Source organism: Pelodiscus sinensis, chromosome 1 (genome assembly GCF_052426305.1).
Source record: "Pelodiscus sinensis isolate ZL-2025 chromosome 1, ASM5242630v1, whole genome shotgun sequence".
Taxonomy (NCBI): Eukaryota; Metazoa; Chordata; order Testudines; family Trionychidae; genus Pelodiscus; species Pelodiscus sinensis.
This window is the reverse complement of record NC_143052.1, coordinates 193541817-193567219: the sequence shown is the minus strand read 5'-3', so window position 1 is coordinate 193567219 and position 25403 is coordinate 193541817. Positions and strand designations below refer to the sequence as shown.

General features: G+C 41.9%; 1 protein-coding gene across 1 annotated transcript in view; it reads left to right on the top strand.

Moving 5' to 3' along the window:
- Window positions 1–25403, top strand: part of DSCAM (DS cell adhesion molecule) — a 697767-nt gene that overhangs the window by 619810 nt on the left and 52554 nt on the right. The window contains exons 27-29 of the mRNA XM_075912112.2: window positions 2931–3107; window positions 17615–17645; window positions 23459–23574. Of these exons, the coding sequence (XP_075768227.1) occupies window positions 2931–3107; window positions 17615–17645; window positions 23459–23574 (324 nt within the window). The remainder of the gene's footprint in view (window positions 1–2930; window positions 3108–17614; window positions 17646–23458; window positions 23575–25403) is intronic.

Here is a 25403-nt window from a genome sequence, read left to right as displayed (position 1 = left end):
TCATTAGCCTCAAAAGCTCGTAATGTAGACGTAGCCTGATTGTGTGAAGCTAGGATTGCCAGACATCTAGTTTTCTACTGGAACTCCCAGTCAAAAAGTAACCCTGGTAGCTCCAGTCCCCAGTGCAGCAGGCGCCTTGGGCTATGACAGGATCCCTACCTGCCTTAGTCTATGTGGCTCCCATTAGCAGATGCTAAGTCCCCACAACTCCTAAGTACAGGGAATAGTGATAGAAATGTAACCGTGTTAGTCTGGTGCAGCTGAAACAAAAGACAGGACTATGTAGCACTTTAAAGACTAACAAGATGGTTTAATAGGTGATGAACTTTTGTGGTTCTGTCTTTTGTTTAAGTACAGGGAGATTCTCTCTGGGTGCTGCTCTCTCATCCACAAGTGCTGCCCCTGCAGCTCCCATTGGTCATGGGTCATATCCAATGGGATTTGTGGAGCCATCACTCAGAGGTGGGGGAAGCACAAGGAGTGCCAGCTCCACAGTTCCCATTGTCTGGGAGCCACGACCCATGAGAGCTGTAGGGATGGTGCCTGTGAGAATGAGGACAGCATATGGACACAGCCTGCCTGTGCCTAAGGGCCTCAGGGACCTGGTGGCTGTTTCCTGGAAGCCATGGTAAATGCTGCTGACACCCTCAACTGCTTGTAAAGCCCAGAGTAGTCTCATGCATCCAAACTCCTTCCTGCCAACTCCCCCAAGACTCCAACACCATGTCCCAGCCCTGAGCCCCCTCCAGCACTCCAGACCCCTCATCCTTGGCCCCCTGCAGAGCCCATAACCCCAGCTGGAGCTCTCAATCTCCCCCGCACCTCAACTCCCTGCCTGAGCTTAGAACACCCTTTTATGTCCCAAACTACTCATCCCTGACCCAGACCAAGTGCCCACACCACCAGCTGCAGCTCTCATCCCCTTCTGCATCCCAACCCCCTGCACCAAGCTGGTGAATGTGAGTGAGGTGGGGAAGAGCGAAAGACAGAGAGAGGGGAGATGGAGAGAGTGAAGGTGGGGCTCAGAGAAGAGGGGGGCAGTTCCATTTTGTGTAATTAAAAAGTTGGTAACATTGTGAAACATGTAATTCTATTAAACATGTTGTACATATTTTATTAAACTAACAATATTCATGTATAATGTTCCAAGTTTGCACTTTATTTAGAATAAATATAAAACATTTAATGTATTTACCAAAAAACTATAGGTTTAATTAAAAATAAGGACATTATTTTATTATCACTTACATCAAAATATAACATCTGGAAAGATCTAGTTTTAGGTATTACTGAGCCCAACTCTCTTCCTAGCCAAAAGGTTTGTGTATCTATTACTGAGGACATAATTTAATCCTTAGTATTCAGAAGAATTTGTGATGATATATTACAGAGATTAGTTTGTCCTTCATTAGTTGCAGTGCTTTCTATGTCTTTATCTAATCATTTTCTCTGTCATTGCCGTAGCTAAGCATTTCTGTTCTGTGTAAATATGTTTTCATGTTTTGCTCTCTAAAGCTGCTATTATTCTAGATTTTCTGTACACAAAATAATAATTTGTTTTAATGTGAACCTGGCAGCTCAGAAAAGGGTGGGGGGAATCTACAATGTATGTATGAATAATGCTAGTGTGTGAAATTAATGTACTTATGTATCTGAAATAACCTTGGACGTTGCCACCGCTTATGCTTACCTAAAGTCCTTAAGGGTATCACTATGCTTATTATATAAAAAAAATAGCTGTTCTGCAAAAAGGGTGTAGATCTTTACATTTGATCTATATTTATGGTGCTTATATTTCATCACATCATCATACTTGTATGATTCTATATACTAAACAAAGAGATATGATCCTATGACACAATACTGCAGTTAAAATGTAAAAGAGAATGTATCTTTTTCTAAACCCTACCCTATCCTTTCAGGAAGCAGTTTTATGCTTCAGTAGCTGGTTAAAATTAAATGGTTTCCATCTGCAGCCATCAGAATCCACAATACTTACATATTTCTACAGCTTTCTTTAGAAAGTGCTGCATGCTGCTCATATCCCTGAAAAGGAAAATAAAGAGTGAATTATTACATTCCATAAGTCAGGGAATGGTGCTAAAAATGCAAATGCATCCCAAAATGAAAAGAGCACCTGCCTGCTTCTTAGAATGGCTGTTCTTTATAAATTCTTTCCCTCCTCTACTTTTAAAAGTCTCATTGTTTCCTCATATCCTTGTTGTCCTATTTCTTTCATGAGTTAAACTCAGATAGCCTTTATCAGCCACAGAATTAGCAGCAGGTAAGTTATCTGAATTCAAGATCAACATAGTGCTGCTCCCTTAGGTTATGTCTATACTACGAGACAAAGTCAAATTAATTGCGTAGCTGAAGTTGAAGTACCTTAGCTGGGCTTTTGGTGATGTCCACAATGCAGGATACAGCTTTTGGTGCTGTCTACAATACTCTCCCTTAGAGTTCTCTTGCTCCTCGTGGAACCAGGACTACCAGAATTGACCGGAGCACCCCTTAGACAGTTCAAATTAGCTGTCTAAACTAGATCCGCTAATTCAAACCCTAGAGGATTGACAGTGGCAGCTTCAATTGTCCTCTGTAATGTAGATGTAGCCTTAGACACTTGATACAAGAATGTTTTTGTTTAAAGGGCCCATTTGATGTACATAGCAGTGAATGTGCATTCTTTTTTAGAGGACTACATGGTCATATAAAGCCGTTACACAAATACTAATTTCCTGTAGTAAATAATGAAACAAATACGTTAGACTTTAGATATGCAATTTCTTTGTAATGATTAAATATGTCATGTGTGAAGGTACTATCTTGTATGCCCTTGGAAGATATAGTACAGGTTCAATACGCTGTAGTTTCTGAAAACGCAACCTTTTCTCTTCATTAATAGGCATCTAATGTCATGACACTGTTTCCAGGTACAATCCCTCCACTCATTAAATCAGTTGTCCAAAGTGAAGATGGTCTGGCGACCAACGAAGGGCTAAAGATGTTGGTGACCATTTCCTGTATCTTGGTGGGGGTCTTGCTGCTTTTTGTGCTTCTGCTGATTGTGCGAAGGAGGAGGAGGGAGCAGAGACTGAAGCGACTCAGAGGTAAGAGAAGATATTTGGCATTTATTCTCACATACTTATGGACACCTAGCATGAATGCATAAATGGGCCTGTTTACAGAAAATCTTGAGACAGTTTGTGTAGCATATGAAAAATATTTTTCTATATATTTTACTATAAAGTTTCATTTCCTGTGATATGATTAGTAAATATAGTAGTACAGGTGGGACTGGGTTTTTCTTTGTTTGTTTTTTACTTTTTTTTACAGAAATGACTCTTTGGGGGCATTGTGAAGAAATAACTTTCTGAAAAATGAATGTCTCGTGTCCATATGGAAAGTGATTATTTTATCTGGGGAAAACATGTTCCATGAGGTTATTTTTTTAAAGAATTTTAGCATCTCTACTTACAATTTCTTAGAAAGAACATGTTCTTGATGGAAGTGGGAAGAAATCCACTTTTCAAAAAAATATAAGCCAGACACCTAGGATAATCTGATGCACTATCCAGATATAAATGAGCTAGAAAAACACACCGTTAAATTTCCTGAGGTTATGTCTACACATCAAAATTAATTTGAAATAACAGCCGTTGTTTCGAATTAACTTTCCTAGTGTCTACACAGCCAAACCGCTATTTCAAAATTAAATCGAAATAGCAGAGTGCTTATTTTGAATTTGGTAAACCTCATTCCACGAGGAATAATGCCAAATTCAAAATAGCTAAATCTAAATAAGCAGTGTAGATGCTTATTTCAAAATAGGGAGCCTCCAGCCTTTCCCAGGGTGCCTTGGTGGCCACTCTGGGCACAACCAGGAAAACTCTTCTGCTCCCCACCCTAGCCCCAGAGCCCTTAAAGGGGTAGACTCTGGCCACAGTGCCTGTGCCAGCTTAAAGCCTGCCAGCACAGAGCCAGCAGTCCGTGCACCTGGCCCGGCATGAGCCAGCAACCCAGTGGCACCCAGCCCTCCACCGCTCCCCCGGAGCAAGCTGGCAGCTCCCAGGAGCTTGCCAGGGGCCACAAAAGGTGGGTGCCTTCCTGGTCTAGTGCGGAGATCGTGGATCTCATTGAGGTTTGGGGGGAGGCCTCCAATGTCCACGATCTCTGCACTAGACACAGGAACATGGCTGTCTACAGGCGGATGGCTGACAGGCTGGCCACCAAAGGCCACGTGCGCACCCAGGAGTAGGTGGACATGAAAATGAAAGAGCTGCGGCAGGCCTATGCCAGGGCCTCAGGGGGCAGCTGCCAACCAGGGGCTGACCCGGACCCCTGCCCCTATTACGATGCCCTGAACCGCATCCTGGGGGGTCAGATGGTCCGTGCCCCCCAAGTGGTCATCGACCCCAGAGGGTCCTGCCCATGACACCGAGGAGGAAGAGGAGGAGGAGGATGGTCAGGAGCCGCAGGAGCCTGAAGAGAGCACGCCCCGCACCCAGGACCTCTGAGCCATCCCAGCAAGCCTGTCACCGGTGTCATCCGAGGCCAGAGGGGCCTTGCCATGTGAGTGCCATCACTGTCCCCTTATGCGGGGTGGAGGGGGGGCGGGAGAGAGAGACCAGGGACCGTGCCTGTGGGCCTTGCTGACCACAGAGCACGCAGCAACCTGTGCATGTGCCACGCCACCCTGAGCATGTGGCCCCGGCTGGCTGCCACACAGGGGCCCTGACCTGTTAACACACACACATGTATGTATGAAGGCACATCGTGCAGTGTCCTTCCCTGGGGTCAGAAGCATATCATGTGCCTTCATACATACATGTGTGTGGGTAAGAGGCCAGGGCCCCTGTGTGGCAGCCAGCCCTCCACAAGCCCCCTCTACACAGAGGCAGGGCACATCTCCCCTCCCCCCCCCCACACCCACACTATATACAGCACAGGGACCAGCTCACTCTGGGGATAACAGGACATGATGGTGCAGACACCTGCCGTCCTAACCTTGCAGTGGGGGGCTGGGCTTCACCCACTGTGTCCCCAGGGAGAACTGACCACCTCTCGTGTTTTTCCACAGCCGCAGCAGCTGTGAGTGCAGGGTGTACCACCCTCCCCAGGACATCCTTCCGCACCCAGGCCCTAAGCAGACTGGCCCAGAATCAGGAGGAGTACCAGCAGCAGCACCTGGAGCTCCTGCGAAGGCAGGTCCACTGCCAGGAGCACTAGGTGCAGGAAGACCTGCAGCTGTGGCGGGAGAGCTTGCGGGAGCTGCTTGCCCAGGGCCATGCCATCTGCGACCACCTGCAGACCCTGGTGCAGAGATTGCTGCCTGCTGCCACTCCAGCCTCTACAGCTGCCGCAGCTATCGCTCCTCCTCCCACTCCTGCTCCCCCTCCTGCTTCTTCCTCCCCCCCCCTCCCCACCCACCCCATCCTCTCCACCTGCTCCCCCCCCGGGGACGCGGAGGCCCCCGCACCCTAGTGCTGGGAGATAGGTGGACCAGCAAGACCCCCAACTCTGAGTTTCTCCTCCCCCTTCCTCCCCTTACCTCCCCCTACTAGCTCCCTCCGCCCAGGTTTACCCCTCCCCTCTCCCACCCTCATTCCCCCCTCACCCTAGTTTTGTTCAATAAACAGAGTTTGTTTTTGTCAACACATGTGTCTTTATTTTATATCAAGAAGGGGGATTAGGGAGGGGTCTGTGAAAGGATGTCAGGGTGAAATGAAGCACAAGCCCCCAGTGGGGCACACCAGGGAGACTTTAGTCCTCCTCCGGGTGGAAGCTCTCCCGCAGGGCCTCTCGGATATGGACAGCCCCCCAATGGGCCTCCCAGCTGGCAGCCATGCAGGGCTGCTCATAGAGGCCAGCCAAGTGGTTGGCCTCTGCCATCCAGGCTGGCAGGAAAGCCTCCCCCTTCTGCTCACACAAATTGTGCAGCACACAGCACGCTGCCACCACGTGCGGAATATTCTGCTCAAAGAGGTCCAGGCGGGTGAGGAGGCATCTAAAGCGGCCCTTCACCTGGCTGAAGGCACCCTCTACCACAATGTGGGCCCTGCTGAACTTGGCATTAAAGGGTTGTCGGGAGGGGTTGAGGTGTCCCGTGTAGGGCTTCATGAGCCAGGGTTGTAGCGGGTAAGCCACATCCACCCCAGGCACACAGGCATGTCCCCAACCCTGATATGGCGGTCGGGGAAGAAATTCCTGGTGTGCAGCCTCTGGCACATGGAGGCATTGCGGTACACCCACGCGTTGTAGGCTTTGCTGGACCAGCCCATGTTGATGTCCACGAACTGGTCCCAGCGGTCAGACACGGCCTGTAGGATGACCGAGAAGTATCCCTTCCGGCTGATGTAGAGGGAGGCCTGGTTGTCTGGGGCACGGATGGGGATGTGCATCCTGTCGATTGCCCCCCAGCAGTTGGGGAAGCCCAGGGTGCCAAACCCCTCAATCACAGCGTCCAAATCGGTGAGGCGGACGATTCTGTGGAGCAGCACTCTGTTGATGGCCTTGACCACCTGCAAAAGGACACACAAAACCGAGAGTCAGTGAGGTGCCAGGGTGGCTAAGGGTGCTCCTTCCCTGCCACTGCCCTGCACCCCCACTCCCAGGAGCAATCCCCCCTGCAATACTGGCCACCGTGGGCAGTCCGTAGTGTGGCTGGGACAGACCAAACCCTCCTGTGATGGGGACTTTCACCACCTCCCCCCCTTTTCTCTAGAGCAGCCCATCCCCTCTTTGCACCCCCTCTTCTCTCACAGTGCCCGGAGATTGCCATACCTGCATGAGCACTGCTCCAATGGTGGATCTCCCCACGCTGAACTGTTTCACCACGGATTGGTAGTTATCCGGTGTGGAGAGCTTCCATAGGGCGATGGCCACATGCTTGTGGAGGGGAATGGCGGGCCTCGTGTATGTCCCGTCGCCACAGAGCAGGGGCAAGCCACTCACAGAGCTTGAGGAAGGTGTCCTTCTTCATCCTGAAGTTCTCGGTCCATTGTTGGTCTCCCCAGAGCTCCAGGACGATGTGGTCCCACCAGTCGCTGCTGGTGTCCAGACGCCAGATGCAGCAGGGCACGCTGGCGTCCGGGCGTTACTGCTGCTCCTCTCTGGCCCCCAAGGGGGTTGGGAAGAGGGCCTAGGGGTTGGGCTGCAGCAGATGCTGCCAGGCAGTCTCCAGCAATTGGAGCCAGGCTTGCAGCAACGCGTCCAAAATGGGCACCAGAGTGCCCAGAGGCGACTCTGGCTCCAAGGTGCCGAGTGCTGTGGTGTCCTGAGCCAGGGCAACCAAGGCAGACAGAGAGAAAAAAGCTTTGATGTCCCTCAGCAAGGTAGGCAAGCAAGCAGGGAAAGCTAAGAACCGGATGTCCAGGGGGTCCCTTTAAGCACAAGCCTCAGATAGCCTCAGGCAGCAGCCACACAAAGCAACTACTGACCTGATGCCCTGCTGGAACCGGATTCAGCTGCCCTTAAATGCGATTCAGCGTTCAATCAGTGTAGACACGCTATTTTGAAATAGCACAACACTATTTCGAAATGCATTTTGCATGTAGACGCGTTATTTCGAAATAACTTATTTCAAATTAACTATTTTGAAATAAGATAATTCGAAATAACGCTGTAGACATACCCTGACTTACTCATATATCTTTTGCAAAAGATGTGATCACATTTCTTATTGGAATGGACATTAATTATATTGTATAATATACTATATTATAGTAGAAATGTAATAATAGCATACTTCACGGTTCACTTCAAATAGAAAATTATAAATTGTCTATTTAACTCTGCTGTCCTATTATTTCTCATTTCCTTTGTTGTTGAGCTGTCTTTTTCTCTAATCATTTCCCTATTCATACATAAGTGTCTGCACTTCACATACATATTAATACTGTGAATTAATGCAATTTCATTGTTTCTTGTGATGAATGCACTGATCAGTCCATCATAACTATTGGCGATGGGGGCTGAATACCATGTCTGCACCCTGCCCTGTGTGCCTCATGACTTGGTAATATTTGTGAAGCCTGCACAACAATTCATAAACCTGCACAAAGCCTATACAAGGCTTAATAAAATTATTTTGCTAAAAGTCTTTTGACACCTGCACTACATAAAGACAAATATTTTTAATCCTTAAAATGAGTTTATTTCCAAGTGCATGAAAGAAAATGAGTCCTATATATGTCACGCAACATGTGATCTTGAGAATTGAAACTGGGGCCAGCCCTAAGTTTCCATGATCTTCATCCCAATTTTTGTATCCACTCTCCTCTTCTTCCTCCTGCCTTCCGGTAGGCCCTTGTGTAAAACTGTGCCAATGTAGCCATCACAAAGAGGGAATGACTCTGTATTAAAGCACAGCACAGTGAATCAGGAGCACTGGATTCAGTGTCTAGATCTTCAGTAGGTTTCCTGTGTGACAGTAGTCATATCACACTCATTTGCCTCTCTGTGCCTCAGTTTTCCTCATCATTAAAATGGGATACTGATATTTACTTACTTCTCAGAGACATTGTGAGGCTCAGCCCTTAATGGCTATAAAATGATTTGCAATCATTGGATAAAAAGCATTGTTACTGTACACATCCAGAGTATTTTTACTCATAATTACTTTGATTTTTCATAGAGTGTAAGACTGGAAGGATTAACTGTGGTTACCTAGTCTAACCTGCTGTATAATATGGTCCACAGAACTTCCCCGAATTAATTCCTGTTAGGGCATAACTAGAGCATATATTTTAGAAAGACATCTAACCTTGATTTTAAGATTGACAGTAATGGAGAATCTACCACAGCCCTTCGTTAATTGTTCCAGTAATTAATTATCCTCATTAAAGATCTGCACTTTGTTCCTAGTCTGAATTTGGCTAGTACCAACCTCATGCCACTGGATCTTATAGTATCTTTGTCTACTACACAGAAGAGCCTTCTAGTGTCAAATTTCCATTCCCCATATAGGTAGACTCTGAGCAACTCACCCCTAAACACCGCTTAACTTTCTCTCTCATAAACTAAATAGAGCTTGTTGAGTCTTTTGATACGGGGCATAATTTTTATACACAGAGAATGCAAAACTATCCTCAGCATTCTGCCAACCTAATCTAATGAAAACCTCCTGTGGAACATTATGGGGGGACTTTTCACATGTACTTCAGTGGGTGTAAAGATTTCATTATTAAGATATTCAAAATCCCATTGTCAGACTGTATAGAGGTTGAAACTCACAGGTGCTGAGTTTCTTCTCTGTGGGTGGATGCTTCTCCTTCCACCTCACCCCTTCCTCCTCTGCCCCCTCCCCTTAGTGCACTCTGCCCTTTCTCCTCTTCCACCCTTGCTCCTTCTGCTTCCCTAGCCCCTGTTTCCCTGCAGTTGATCAATGGATTGCTGTGGTTGCTAAGCACCCACAGGTTTTTTTTCTATGGGTGCTTCAGCCCTGGAGCACCCATGGAGTTGGCACCTACAGGGAAACTCTCTCTAAAGTTCTTCTGATGTATTAAATTAATCCACCAGAGTTAATTCAGTTCAGAGATAAATTATTCATGCCTCTTCTCCCAACATTTTCCAGTTTTACAGCATCCTTTTTCAATCGTGCAAATCAGAACAGGACACAGTGCTGAAAATAGAAATATAGCTTATCTACTCTTACTAAATATTTCTGTGTTCATGCAGGGTGCGTCTACACTGTACCCATAGTTTGGAATAAGCTACACTATTTGAGCTAAGTAAATTGCATAGCTTATTTTGAGTCAATTTAAAAACAGCTTTTTTTGAAATTTGTCTCTGACTACACAGCACTTATTTTTAAATAAATCACTATTCTAAAATGAACCTTCCTCCTTGTGGAATGAGGTTTACAGGAACATTGGAATAGCAATCCTCTGCTATCCCGAAATAGCGCTGCAGTGTAGACATAGCCACATATAAATATTGCATCAGTCTTTTTGGCCACCACATCATTCTAGCAGCTCATGTTCAGCTGATTATCGAGCATGACCCCCAAATAATCTTCACAGTCACTGCTTCCCAGGATAGGACACCCCCAACCTGTAAATATAGCTTACATTCTTTCTGCTGAGATGTATGATGTTACACTTCATTATATTGAAACTCATATTGTTTACTTGCCTCCAGCTTACATATCACACTATATCAGTTGCCTGTCCTTTTCATTATTTACCACTCCATTATTTACACTGAATCTTTGTATTCTCTGCAGGCTTTCTCAGGAAAGGCTTTATGCTTTCTTCCATGTCACTGATAAAAAAATGTTAAATAGTTTAGGGCCAAGAGCCAATCCCTGTGGGACCCCATTTAGACACATATCTGTTTTGAAGTTTCTGATTCAAAACTTTTCAGTCCTGGTCAGAAAAGAATATTATGACTTTTAATCCAATTTCAGGATCAAAACAAACGTAAAAATGTTTCTTACAGTTACATTTTTGAGTCCTACCTGCTAATTTTAAATCAATTTAATGTATTTTATCTTTTCTCTCATTCTTGTTTCTTATTCAAAATATTGTGTGCTACCAAGTCAGATATCACAAAGAAGTCTAAGTACCTTACAGCAACAATATTGCCATGGTCATCCCAAATTGTAATCTCATCAAAGGAAGATATCAAGTTAGTTTGAGAGGTTCTGTTTTCCATAAACCCATGTTGATTGCCATTAATTATATTGCCCTTCTTTAATTCTTCGTCCAGTAGCAGTCATTTTATTTGCCTTGCATGGATGACTGGCCTATAATCACATGACCCTCCTCCACATGACTCCTCCCTACTCTGCACCCCAGCCCAAGGCTCCCATGCTTTCCCCATCCTCTTCCAACCCACCCTGTGATCAACCTCCTTTACCTGGAGATGGGAGTTTCTGTTCTCCCTCTATGTCAGAGACTTTGGAACTGTAGTAACAAAAAGAGCAGAGTGTGGGGCCATTAGACAACCCCACACTGGCAGTTCCTCTGGCATGGCTCTGCCACCCCAGCCCTTCCACACAAGTATATCTGTCCAGGATCTGTATAGCAGCCTTTCTGGAGAACAGGGTGGGAGCAGTAGAACCACAACAGAGAAGTTGCCAGAGCTCTGCTCCCTTCCCTGCTGTGGTTCCCAGGAGATCCGTGAATCATAGGGCTCTCCTAGGAACTGCAGTGGGGAAAGGAGTAGAATGTGGCAATGGAGGTACCAGGGAGGCCCCACACCAACAGCTCCTCTACTGAGGCTCTACTGCTCCAGCCCTATCCTCCAGTGGGGCAAATGTACAGATAGAGGAGACCCTACATGAAAGTGTTGGGGACTGTACAAGCACATCAGAGGAGCTGCTGGGCAGCATCACCTTCTGCTCCTGCTATGTCTTTCTGGCACACTAGACCAGCTACAAATATCTTTCTGGTATGACATACTGGACTATGCCACCCAACTTGCATTGCTACATATAATTGTTTGGTTGGCCCCAGGTAATATTTTTATATTTGACATGAAAGTATCTTTTCTCTGTCCTTTGAGCTCTTCCTAGTGTTTTAAGGTTTATCAGAAGTCCACATTAATGGGCCAGAAAATGTCTTGGCCAAGTCTCTTAGAACTCTTGGATGCAAATTGTCTAGAACAGCTGATTTTAAAATTCCTAACTTTAGTAGATGCTGTTTAACACCTTTCTGATTTCCTGTCATAATGGAAAGTATTTCATCATGAGCTATGATATGATCCTAATTTACTAAGACTAGTGATGGATTCTCCATCTCTGGCAATTTTTAAATCATATCATATCATATGACATTATTTACATTTAAAATAATTCTAAAATTATTTTTCCATATAAAAGTTTGTCAAGATCATTTTACGAAGTATTAATATTATTGCATGGTATTTTATTTCCCCCCCTCACCTGTATATCTTCCAGAAGGGACCACTGTGAGCATTTAGTTTCTGACCTCCTGTGTAACACAGGCCATAGAAGTTCCCCAACATGGTTCCTGGAGCAGATCTTTTAGAAAAACATCCAAACCTGATTTTAAAATTGTCAGAGATGGAGAATCTACGACAAGTCTTAGAAAATTGTTCTAATGGTTAATTATATGCACTGTCAAATATTTCTGCCTTATTTCCAGTCTAGCTTCCATTTCTAGCCACTGGATAATGATGTACATTTCTCTGATAGATTGAAGAACCCATTTATAATATTTGTTCTCCATGTAGATACAAATAGATTATAGTCGAGCCATCCCTTCACTTTCTCTTTGTTAAACGAGGTAGATTGAGCTCTTTGAATCTAGCACTATATGGCATGCTTTCTAACCCCTTAATCATTCTGATTACTCTTCCCTGAACTCTCTCCAAAGTAGCAACACCATCCTGGAATTGTGCATACCAGGACTGGACACAGCAATAGCACCAGAGACAAATACAGGGGGAAAATAACCTCTCTACTCCTATTTGTGATTCCCCAATATGTGCATCACAGGATCACATTAGTTCTTCTGGCCATAGTGCCACAATGGGAGTTCATGCTTAACTGATTATCTACTATAACTTCCAAATCTTTTTCAGAGATTGATGTCACTTGTAGTGCATTTTTCACAAAAGCATCATCTCTGTGATCTATATTTGGGTTATGGTTGTGATGTAGAATGGAGCTATGGCTTCAGTTCTTCCCAGGCAAATTATGCAACCTAGCCAGTATTCTCTCCCTTCTAAAGCATTTTAATAATTGTTTTTAAATGAAGAGACCACTAAAAATTGTCCTCCTCCTATCTGACATGTTGTATGATTTATTTATTAAAGGACTTTCAGTACAGAGACACTACATGGTTTTTGATCAGTTGTTTATCCAAATTTTTTCATTCGTATTGACTGAGGGTATGTCTACACTACCCCACTAGTTCGAACTAGCGGGGTAATGTAGGCATACCGCACTTGCAAATGAAGCCCGGGATTTGAATTTCCCGGGCTTCATTTGCATAAGCGGGGAGCCGCCATTTTTAAAACCCCGCTTTTTAAAACCTTGTGAAATTTTTAAAACCTCGTGAAATGAGGAGTAACGGTAGTTCGAACTAGGAAGCCTAGTTCCAACTACCTAGTTCGTGCCCCGTGTAGCCGCGCTGCACGGGGTTCGAACCAGCGGGGTTTTAAAAATGGCGGCTCCCCGCTTATGCAAATGAAGCCCGGGAAATTCAAATCCCGGGCTTCATTTGCAAGTGCGGTATGCCTACATTACCCTCCTAGTTCAAAGTAGGAGGGTAGTGTAGACATACCCTGAGGCACAAGGAAGACAAGTGACTCCCTGAGGTCGTATAGTGATTCAGTAACTAAGTATCAGAACCAAGGAATCTGCTGACTTTCACTCTTTTTCTGCTATTAACCTTGCTCTCACTGTTACTGAAACAGTATCTCCTTTGCTTTGAATATCAGTTCACTTTAATCCAAGAAGGAGATATCAGCTCATAATGATACCTGATAAGTGGCAACATCCAATTTAAAACTGCACTATGGCCGCTGATTTCCTCAAGGTTAACCCTAAAGGGTTAAGAAATAAAACTGATGAGATCCCAGGGAGCGAAAGTCAGTGCAGAGGCTGGATTTCCCATTTATCACATCCTGATATAGTCATGTACCAGAAGATCTCTAGCATGTGAAGTTAGCTTGCCAATGAGTCTGCATTTCTGCTTCAGTTAATGCTTCAGATATATTATTGTCTTATTGCAGATGGCATAGGTGGGGTTTTTTTTTTAAAAAAAACTAAATGTGTAAAGTATTCACAGACTCTATGAGTCACCTTTCATGTAGTCTTAGTACATTAGTTTTCATTCAGCAAGTCACTGCCATGCATGTGTAACCTGTGTATACAGCACGGAAGGCACGTAAAACCATTGCGTATTATGTTGGTACTATTTTCTGAGGAAATGGACCAACTTGGCTAGTTGCTGTGCTTAATATCGATGCTGCAGTTAAACTGCAGTATTTTCTCATTCAGCGGTTGTATGCACCATTGATAGAGCTGCAGGTTTCTTTCTGGCAGTGTGGTGAAATTATGAGGAGATGCTCCCTTACACAAATGTTCTCAGACCAGCTAAATAAATATATGAATACCCTGCCACACATTTGTGGTGGTGAGAACATAAATACACTCAGGTTTTCCAGATACAGCGAGGATCAGAATACAGCTGAGCAGGAGCTGAGACTACGTGGAAGAAGGTTGCTTGAAATCAGGGGGAAAGGACAAATGAGGGAGCATATTGATGCTGCATTGCATTTATTCCATATAAATGGCCCTGGGTGTTTCAGAATGTATTTCCTTTCTAGAGCCAAATGGAAAAGCTACAGTGAGAGAAAATTCCATAGAAAAACTTTTACTTGGTTACAACCAGCATTCTACTGTCTGTGGTCTCACTATGGGTTGCTGATTTAAAGCTTCCTGCAGCAGGTCCGTCCTTAGGGTTTATGGGGCCCTACGTAGAATGGTTATACTGGTGGCTCTATATCTGATGGCAACCTGAGGTAGGATGATGATTTTTCTAGAGATGTGATTTTATAATCTTCAGCAACACACTAATCCCTGAAATATTGTAAAGCAATTTTTAAACTCAGGTCCTGTAGACTAACACAATAAATTCAGAAATGACAGTATATACCCGGGGGTTCCAAATCCCTGGTAAATGACTGAATGACTCTTTCACAGATTCAGTGTTCTGCTAATACATCTGGCAGGCTTCTTCTAAGTTAACTGAATCCTTTCCAGAGCTCTCACCAGGCTGCAGCAACCACAGAAAAGAGATAGGAAAAGGGGGAGGGGTACCCCGTGGTGCCAAAAATTTTCAGGTTTCCTACGCAGCAGTGTATTCTGCATAGGAGCAAGGATGGACCTGTTCTGCAGGGTAGAGAGGAGCTTTTATGTATCGCAACAATGTTGTGAAGTCTGAGTTGAACTAAGTTCGAACTAGCGGAGCGCTAGTGTAGCGCCTATCAAAGTTAGTTCGAACTAACGTCCGTTAGTTCGAACTAACTCTGTAGTGTAGACATACCCTGAGATGCCATAGGGTTCCTTGTTGTTTTTGCTACAGGACTGTTGCAGTTTGGAGTTAGTATACCAGCTGTGGGGGTTGTCATGGCAAAGGTTTGTGAGGTGATCAGGTCTGTGATATACTCAGAAGTGGTGGGCGTTACAAATGTCCCTGAAATAACAGCTGGCTTTATAATGGGGCCACCCATGGGACTCATGCCTATAGTTTGCCCTCCTCAATAAGAACACTGGTACATAAACAGCAAAAGGTATTTCTCTGTTGCTATGTGGGGCCAAGTGAAGATCAGTGCTCCATTGTGGGAGACATTTACAAATAACAATGTCAGTCTCTGCTCCAAACAGTTTACAATTTAAAAATTGGATAATATGTGGTAAATGAATACCCAGATAAAAGGGGCAGGAGGAAGGGAGGGAAGATACAGAGGCAAATGTAGTTTGGATCTCCAGGAGGAAAAATATATAATCTCAGAAATTGGAAAAACAGTAAATAAATATTCATAATAAATAACATACAAAGCTTCCTCTCTCTGAAATGTATACTAAGGGGGGGATCTAGCTAATTTCAAATAATCACCATGGACTTCTGTGAATACTGGACAGTTTCTGAGTACTGGATGTCAGATTGAATTGCAACACCTGGGAGGAGCAGGATCCAACCTACCCCATCTTCCTATCTGTCAGAACAGCCTCTCTCCATTGGCCTGGTCTCCCATGGGACCTGCTTTGTCCTTGCTCCCAGGTCCCAGCTGCTATCTGAAGGATTTAGTCCCTCCAGAAGGTCAGGCTGAGGATACAGCAGCATCATTATGACAAAAGAAACTTTAAGGTTGTAGTGTCTCAGTGTGGGACTTAGTTCTTAGGGGATTGAAGTGGAAAGTTTTAAAAAAAGAAAAACTAGTGGCTTGTGTGATACTCAGGGTTTCAGGGGAGCTTAATTAGGGTGCATTGCAGGAAATGGGATGGCCAATCCCCAAAGCTAGTATTTATTCCAATATTTGTTGTGCTGGCTTGGTGACTATAGAGCTTCTGTATTACCTTATTGGTCGATCACAGATCCAAACCACACAGTTCCCTTAAAGTACCCAGCCTCAGACTCAGATTCCCCAGCCAAATAAAGTTCTGCAAATCTCAAGGGACCGGACACATTACCTTTCAGGTCAATACATATTTCTGACCTTATCCCAAATACACACTTATAGACAAATCTCATCAACTTAAATACATTTTTAATAAAATGTATTAAAAAAGAAAATTGGTTAAAAGATCAGTAAACATAGACATGAGTTCAGTTCTTGAAGTTCAGTTACATAACTGAGATGGTCATCTTGTGGTTGCAGAAACTTCTTTTTATCCATTAAGCTATTTATCACAGACAATGATATTATCTCACCCATGATTCATCTAAATGTTAACATTACCTTTTGATCTGTGAATCAGCAGTTATAGTGATTGTCAGGAAATGTCTGCTTACCTGGTTAAAATCTATAAGATAAATAAACACATATAATTAGTATTACCTCTAATTTCTAACACTACACGTTTGCATTTCAGAATTCTAGCCTAATTAGCATTGAATGGCCTTAATTACCATTCATATGCTTTTCTCAAGTGCCCCAAAATGTTGACTCTGGGTCATTTAGCCTGGGATTGTTTAACCCTTTCTGGCCATGTGTCCTTCTTGGCACAAATTTTGTTGCCACTATGTGACAGTGATTGCAGCCCCATTTTAATAGGATAACATCACAGCTTGATACCCAAACCATACACTCTCATAGAACTTTACTCCTGCTTGCAACCCTATTGAAGTCAGTGGGACTCGGTGAGGGAGGAAATGTCCATCCATTGAGATAGTTTTGAAGGACAGACTCTTATGGGAATAACCTGTTACCTACTAATTTATATGTAGAGCTCCTTCTGAAGGCAAAGAGGTAGTTCTGTATAATAGCTAATGGAATGTTGTTGACACCTGATGGTGACCAAGCAATCCTACTCTTTTGTAATCTTCCTTGACCAATTCTCCAATCAAAGATTTGATTTGGTGACTCCTAGATAGGAGACTGACCATTCATCTAGTGATTTGCTCCTATTGAGAGCCACCTGAAACTTTGTGAACTACTTCAACTCATCCTGGTTTTTTTTAAAGCTAATCGTGTTGCAGAAAGGACAGTATTAAGGCTTTTATTGGGGCTGTTCTAGTTTTTATATTGTCTCTCTCTTTTTTTACTGAATTTCTTTAGCTTTTTCAAGTTAAATTCTATTCTGTTCTAAAATTAGTTTTCTTCAAAGCCAAGAGGAATGGTTTCCAATAAAGCCTTTAATATGTTTTTGAGCATTTTCACTGCCACTGGAGAATTATACACGCTGTGAGTGTCAGAAAGATATATGATAGTCAAATGCTGTTTTAACAAAAATAAGGAGTTTTAGTGACTATTATGTCTTCGTGACTGATCTGAGGAAAGATAATACTCTTTAATAAATGGCTACTCTGAATCTTCTCCTTAATAATCCATCTGCCAAATAAACTTTCATTGTGGCACAAAAATTAAAGTGTTAACTAGCTACTTATCAGATACTAATATATGCCCTGTTTTCTTCTAGATGCAAAGAGTTTGGCTGAAATGCTTATGAGGTAAGAATAATGTTTAGTCATTCTAAATTTAATAATCTTTGGTTCAAAGGATCATATTCAAAATCATTCCTCAGAACAATGTAATTATTAAACCTCCATTCCTGAATTCTGTCTATGTGCTAAACATACCATTTTAATGGTTATTCTGAAATAGTTTATTTCGAAATAGCACGTCTATACTTCAAGGAAGCCTTAAAATTAGTCTGAGGCAGGCTCCGCTAATGTGGACATGCTATCTCGATTTAGAGCCCCAGGAGGCACTGGGGAGAAATAACTTTGAATGGCCCTGGTGAGGGGTCATTTCGAAATAGCAACAGTGGAGCGTCCATGCGTGCCTTATTTCAAAATAGCTATTTCAGAATAGGTGTTATTCCTCATAAAATGATGTTTACAGATTAAGCTGTCCATTATTTCAAAATTATTTTGAAATAATGGAATGGCTGTACAGATGCTCACATTGTTATTTTGAAATAACACTAGTTATCTCGAAATAATGGTGCAGTGTAGACACACCTTTACAATTAAGAGCAGTGACTGGTGTAGGGACCACCAGAGTTCCACAGAAATCTGGTTGGTCACATGTTACTTCTTGGTTCCACCTATTACATCATATTAAAAGAGCTTGAGGATGTATTTGTATGCTTTCCTAATATTGGTTTTGCACTTAAGCAGTTGCTGAAATTGCTGCAGGGATTTTATTCAGTCAGTAAAGAGAGGTGATTAGTGCAGTCATAATGGCAAAAAGAGGTGATCAATGAGATGATACCTCTATTAAGATGTGAGACCCCTTCTATTAGTAGAATCAATTAGTGGACATGTTCAGATCCCTTTGAACATTTTGCCTGCTCACTGACTTTTATTTATACTATACATCAAGGGAATTGCTCTGCAGAGATCATCCTATTGAAGGCAATAAATGCCTGGGAACATTTATTTGAAAACACAATGCAATACAACAAAACACTAGCACATCATTGCTTGCTGGTTCTAAGTAGAGCTTTGTGAAAGTGGGACATTTTATTATTTTATTGTTTTATTCTGAGTTATTTTACTAACCAGAAATATACAGTGAAAGCTCTGTTACCTGGCATTCTGTTACCCGGAAAACTTTGTTAATCAGCATTGCTCCCAGCCACTATACTACTCACTGCATCTTCAAGCACACACACCTGATTCTTGCCTGTCCAGCAGGCTATTGCAGGCTTCTGACAGCTGACACTGCTGGCTGATGTCATCAGCAGGTACCACCTACTTCTTCAGCCTGTCTTGAGCTACCAGGAGCCGGATCTGCCAGTAGGAGGCAGGAGCAAGGCAAAAAGCTTTGTAATCCTGCACATTCAATTAACCAGCAAGCCCCATTCCCTATGAGTACCAGATAACAAAGCTTTCACTGTAGCTATTTTGTGAAATGACAACAAAATTACTGTTCTTGCAACAATAACCTACATATCTTCAGTGTTTATTGGTTTGTCTAGAAAAAAATGTCAGACTTCAAAAGCATTGTGGGTTTTTGAAAATAGGACAATTTTGGTTTCTATTAGCTGAAAATAATATTTTTTTAATGTTTAGAAAAAAACCTTCCACGATATCTGCTGATTTGCCAGATTGGACCATTTTCCAAAATTCAAATTCTCTGAGGTTTTACATTTCTTAGGAATGTACTGCATACCTTAGTTATCATACTGTATCTTTCTGATATGATTGTGATAGATAGAGTTAATCAGTTGGTATAGGTTGAAATCTAGCCCCCCCCATCCTGCAAATGCTTACACACCTGTATAACCCCGTTGACTTGAATAGCACTACTTGTGCGTACACAATTATCTATGTACATGTTTGCCGAATTAGAGCCCTAGCTAACTGTAAATGACAAGTTGCATCTCTCAAAGACAAGCATATCATTTGGCAAGCCTCTGCTCAAAAAAGACTCAAAATTTACTTGCACTGCTAAAATTGAGTAATGCAGCTAATATGTTACCTATCTGCAATCACTTTTGCCTGTCTTTTGCCTGTATTTCCCTGGACTAATTCTTTAGCTACACTGCTTTTATTTCCCTGGACAAATTTCCTTGGACAGTCATTCCTTCCTCCACCCCATTAAGAAACAATTCACTTGATTTTATTCAAAAAATTACCAAAATGGGCTTTTTGAATAAATGTGTGATTTAGGACTACAATTTCAAAAGTGACTTGTAATTTTTGGTGCCCATCGTGTGCCGCTTTCACAGAGCATGTTTTCCAGAGAGTACATGCACAATGCATGCTGAAAAACTAGGCCCCTTTGGGTGTGTCTAAACTACAGGGTTTTGTCGAGTTCTGTCAACAGAATGTGGCAGTTTTGTCAATGGCAGTAAACCTCATTCTACGAGGAATAATGCCTTTTTTCGACAGAGTTATGTCGAAAAAAGGCACTATTGCATCCACACTGTGCTTTTTCAAAAGAGAGCGTCTCGACTCTCTGTCAAAAAAGCAGCTTGCTTTGTTGATAGAGCTGTCGACAAAGCCTCTGTTGAAAAAAGCCTGTAGTCTAGACGTACCCTTTAAGAGTTATCTCAGCTCGGGTAACCAAAAACTGAGGTTCCCAAAATGACTAGTTAACTTTTGAAAAATTAGGCCTTTTTTAGACAAAGAAGGCAACATCCCAATAACCCACAGAGTTACATATGGTAAATTTCTTAATACATTATGAATAAGATTTCTTTATATTATATCAGAACCTAGTATCATGTACAAAACTAGATGGTCTAGAAATCTCCTTTGGGAATATTTGTGCCCTTGTGAGTGGATTTAAGAAGAAAGAGGTTAAGGATAGATCTTTAGTCTTTGTGCTGAAAGCCTTTGTTTGGAGTATTTCAGTCAGATCCTCGGGGAAGCTACTCAAGCCTCCATTGTTAACAGTTCAGTGAAAGTTATCTGATTTGACCGTCATGCCTTAAGTTAATAATAGTTACTGGTATTTAAACTCAGCTTGGTGATGTTACTTTTGGCAGCACAGTTCCAGATAGCTTCCCCATTACTATTCATCATTGATTGGCACAAGGAACTAACTACCTTGTGTTTCTAATGTTGAACACAGCTCCTTAAATCAATTGCTCCTTAAATCTCTAACCCAGCCTTCACATTTGCAAAGGAATGGTTTTTCATACCTCTTTTGCATTAACCTACTTACTGACCTCAGGTCCAAAAATTAATGAAGATGCATGACTGTTGGCCAAGCATACAAAATTACTTTAGTTTTACACTAGTACCATATGTAATCCCTTGGGGATACACATGGGTGTACAAGATTCAGCCCTGTTTTGAATGTACAGATTTTTCATTCAGTTGAAGGGGGAGAGGTTAATGTCTAAACAGATTATTCAAAATTATATTAATCTTTTTAATAAGTTATGTACAGACATTTAGCATATCATTCATTTCACTTGCTAAAAAAAACTCCAAACATTTATCCAGAGGCATTAAATAAGATATATTATGTATACATCATCATAATGTCTGAGGATCTGCTTAGCAACCTTGAGACAAATTTAAGGCTTATGATCACTACAGTCTCTTTTTATTATCCCAGAGTAACTAAAACATAGGTCAATTATATTTTTCTGTTAGGGAAGTAGTCTCTGAAATCCTTATCTGTGAGATTATATTCTCCTGATTCTAATAGCTGGGATTTCCTAATGTTAAAACCCACTCTACCATGGGTTGGGAATTTTTCAACATTATTTTTTGTTGGAATGTGCCAATTATTTGAAAAAACACTTATTCCTGGAGACAAATCAGTTTTAAAAAGAGGCTTTCTCATCTCCAGAATGTAATTGAGATGAAGAGAGAGAAAGACTTTGATGAAAAAGGTTTCTGGGGCGGTGGGAGATAAGAGAATTGAGCAGAAAAGGAACTTGAAACTGGGATTCCTACGTCCCATGAGTGTCCTAATCACTGTGTTATTGGCTCTTTGGGGACAGGTCTCTCTTGTATATGTTTTCTGTCTTCTATAGATTTCATTTTCATCCTGATGCAGAATGAAAACACATTTTAAAACTTTGAAATTTTTCATGAAATGGAATTCTTGTTTTCCAAACAGCCCTATAATTCACTAATTGTGTTATTGAAGGGAAATCAGTATTTTCTTGTTCAGATGTCTTTTTATCTTAATTATACACAAAAATCTGTTAAAACCTGTTGTCAAACATGAAATAGATTTCTGTATTCATTTGAATAGCTAACTAAGGCTGTCTTGGGAGCTGGTGATTCTGCAGTTGTTCATAGAGATGAACTTCCTTGCTAACCTCACCTTCATTATGCAGTGGGTGCCGAAGAGAATCAGACATTGCCGTCTCACTTGCCTAAGCACCAAAAGGGATATACAGGTGCAGAGGTGCTCAGAGAGACAAAATGATCCAATGATTAGGGCACTAGTGTGAGCCATGGGATACCCAAGTTCAATTCCTTGCTTGGTCACAGGTTTCCTATGTATACTGGGGAATGTTCCTAAAGACTAGATTTCCATAGGTGTTTGAGTGCCTAAAGATAGACATCGCTGCTTAATGAGAATTTCAAAAGCATCCAAGCAGGTTCTCCTCTCATGAGAAACAATGGGAGTTAAGAATGTAACCTGTTCAGGGACTTTTGAAAATCCCATTAGGTGCCTCTCTGTCTTTAAGCAGCTGAATGCCTTTGACAGGGTGACTCTTAGTCTCTCTGGATCTAGTTCCCTCTGTGTAATGGAGATAGTAGCACTCACCTAAAAAAGGTGCAGATTTTTAATGATGGGAATAATCAATCATTGAAACAATTTTTCAAAGGTCATGGTAGACTCTCCATCACTGACAATTTTAAAATCGGGGTTGGGTGTTTTTTCTAAAAGATCTGCTCTAGATTGGATCTGTTGGGTTTAGGAGCAGAACTGCTGCCCTTTTGGTGAGGGGAGGGAATTCCCCTTATAAAATGATTCAGGGAAAAGAAGCAGATGTGTATGGAGAGTTCCTTTCTTTGCTATTTCCATGAAAAGGAGTGAACCAGTCCTTGGATCTCAGTGCAAAATGGAGGCTTGTACTGCAAATTTTGCACTGCACATGATTATGCTACTGAGTTTTACTACCCATTTTCATTTACTTTTTAGTAAGTGACTCATTCTCAGAGTAATTTTCTGGTACACAGACTTTAAAGTTGTTACAGCTTGTGTGATGATACAATAATTGTTTTATAGTCCTACTCTAAAATACCAGATTCAATTAAAGGAGTTAACCCACGAATGCTAACAAGGTTTGTAATGTCTTACTACTGCAATGTCAACAGGACTAACGTCTTCACATTTACTTATGCAATTCATTACTATTAATGGAATCACTAATTAATGTTTGATTGATGTTTTTAAACAATTCTTACGATGTTCAGGATTTAAATCATTGCTGAAAAACAATTAATATGAGAAATGTACAGAAGACACCATCTTTCCATTGGACCTATTTGGTCATCTGAAGGTTTCATTAGACAAATCTGAGAAATACAAAAAAATGTTTTCCTCAGCTTCACTGAACATTTGCATGAAAAAGATTCAATAAAGGCTTTTGATAGCCACAGAATAATGGCAGATTCAGTTCCTCAACCCATCTATTTTTCTAAACTCCTACCACATAGTTTGAATTAATACCACCTATTTGTATCAAGGTATAAAGAAAGAAAAGAAAATAGATGAGAATGTTGGTGACTGTGGTCATTTTATTATTAGCTTAAGCTGATCTGATTTTTAGGAAAGAAATATTCAAGTATCTGTTCATTTAGGGGCATTTTAATGTTTGTCTCTCTTTTGTGCTTAGTAAGAACACCAGGACCTCAGATACTCTTAACAAGCAGCAGCAGACGCTAAGGATGCACATAGATATTCCCAGAGCTCAGCTTCTGATTGAAGAGAGAGACACAATGGAGACTATTGGTAAAATGTCAATGCACTTACGTTGCTTTGTATAATAACATTTTCTGTGGACTTTGCACTGCATTCTCTATACATAAAAAGGTCTCCTATTTGTAAGACAATTTGTCATGGTTGAGAAATGAATTGAGACCATTTCTGTATTTGAATCATTTTGAGCTTTAAGGAATCTGAGCAAATTTAAAGTATAGTAGGGCAGCAAAAAACGAAGTTTTCCATTCTGACATTTTCTACGTGAAAACTTTGATTTTTCCATTTCAAATTGCTGTTTTGTTTTACTTTCTTTATAATAAAAAAAAGGTTATTTTTAAAAGGCTGAAATACAAGCACAAACATTTCAAAATTACTGAAATAAAATATGTTGAGTGACCCAATGTGATTTTTTTTTCAGACTCTCGCTTGTGAAATGAAAAGACGTAGATAAATTCCTGGGGGATAGGAAGGGACAGTGTCCTTAGCTTCTGTTTGTCAGAAGCTGGGAATAGGTGAAAGGGGAAGGTTCTCTTGATGATGGCAGGTTCTGATCATTTCCTCTGAGGCATCTGGCATTGACCACTGTTGAAAACAGGTTACTGGGCTTAATGGACCTTTGGTCTAACCTGGTATGGCCATTCTTATATTCTTCTGTTTTAGATTTCAATTTTTTGCCCCAATTTGGGACAAGAAAAAATATTAAACATTTCAAAAACTTGTGTAGGTTGAGAAAATTGTTTTCCAACCCAATCTGCCTAAAACTCCCTGGCTGTGTCTACACTGCACCCCTTTTCCGGAAAAGGGATGCAGATTAGACACTTTGGAATAGCAAAATCCACGGGGGATTTAAATATCCCCCACGGTATTTGCATTAACATGGCTGCCGCTTTTTTCCGGCTTGGGGATAAGCCGGAGACAAGCGGCAGTCTAGACGTGATTCTCCGGAAAATAAACCCTTTTCCCTTGAAAGTAGGAATAAAAGATCCTCTGGAAAAGGGTTTATTTTCCGGAGAATCACGTCTAGACTGCCGCTTTTCTCCGGCTTATCCCCAAGCCGGAAAAAAGCGGCAGCCATGTTAATGCAAATACCGCGGGGGATATTTAAATCCCCCGCGGATTTTGCTATTCCAAAGTGTCTAATCTGCATCCCTTTTCCGGAAAAGGGGTTCAGTGTAGACACAGCCCCTATGTATATATCTTCATAGCTATAGACAAAGCTATTCTGTCATCTCATACATTGAATAAAAAAACAATAAAAAATTAGATACATTAAAACTAGGCCCAAAGGTTGGATACCAAATCTCCTGGAACCAGACTTACTGCTGTCATTCTGTTTTCAAGTTAAAAGCCACAAATAAATAAATCATGTTGTGCCTGATACATTTGAAATCTCATGAAAACATCATTTTTTCTAAGTATTCAGCCCAAAATGGCTGAAAGCTCACAGAAAGAGACAGTTTTCTGCTATTTTGGACAAAAAGCAGTCTAAAGCAGACTTGAATCTGGTTTAAGGAGTCGTCAAAGGATGGCACTTTAATAAAGGAACCTCCAGTGATATAAAACATGTGTAGTGGTCACATTTTGGATGGGGTCAGAGGGCAGGAAAGCAGTGGAGCTAGCCAATATAACATAGCTCAGCTCTGTGGCTTCCTGTCAGTGCCATGATTGGGGAAGAATGATCTGATTTTGTCTCATCACATCCTGTGCCAAGCTAGCTTGATCTGGCAGTACTGGAGGATTCAGCCCTTTCTGTGCTCCATGATTTATAAGGTTGCTGTGAAAATGAGACCCATGTGTACCTGCAACATGGACATTTTTGTTTTCAGTTTTATATTTCCAAAGTTCATTTCTGTGCTGCA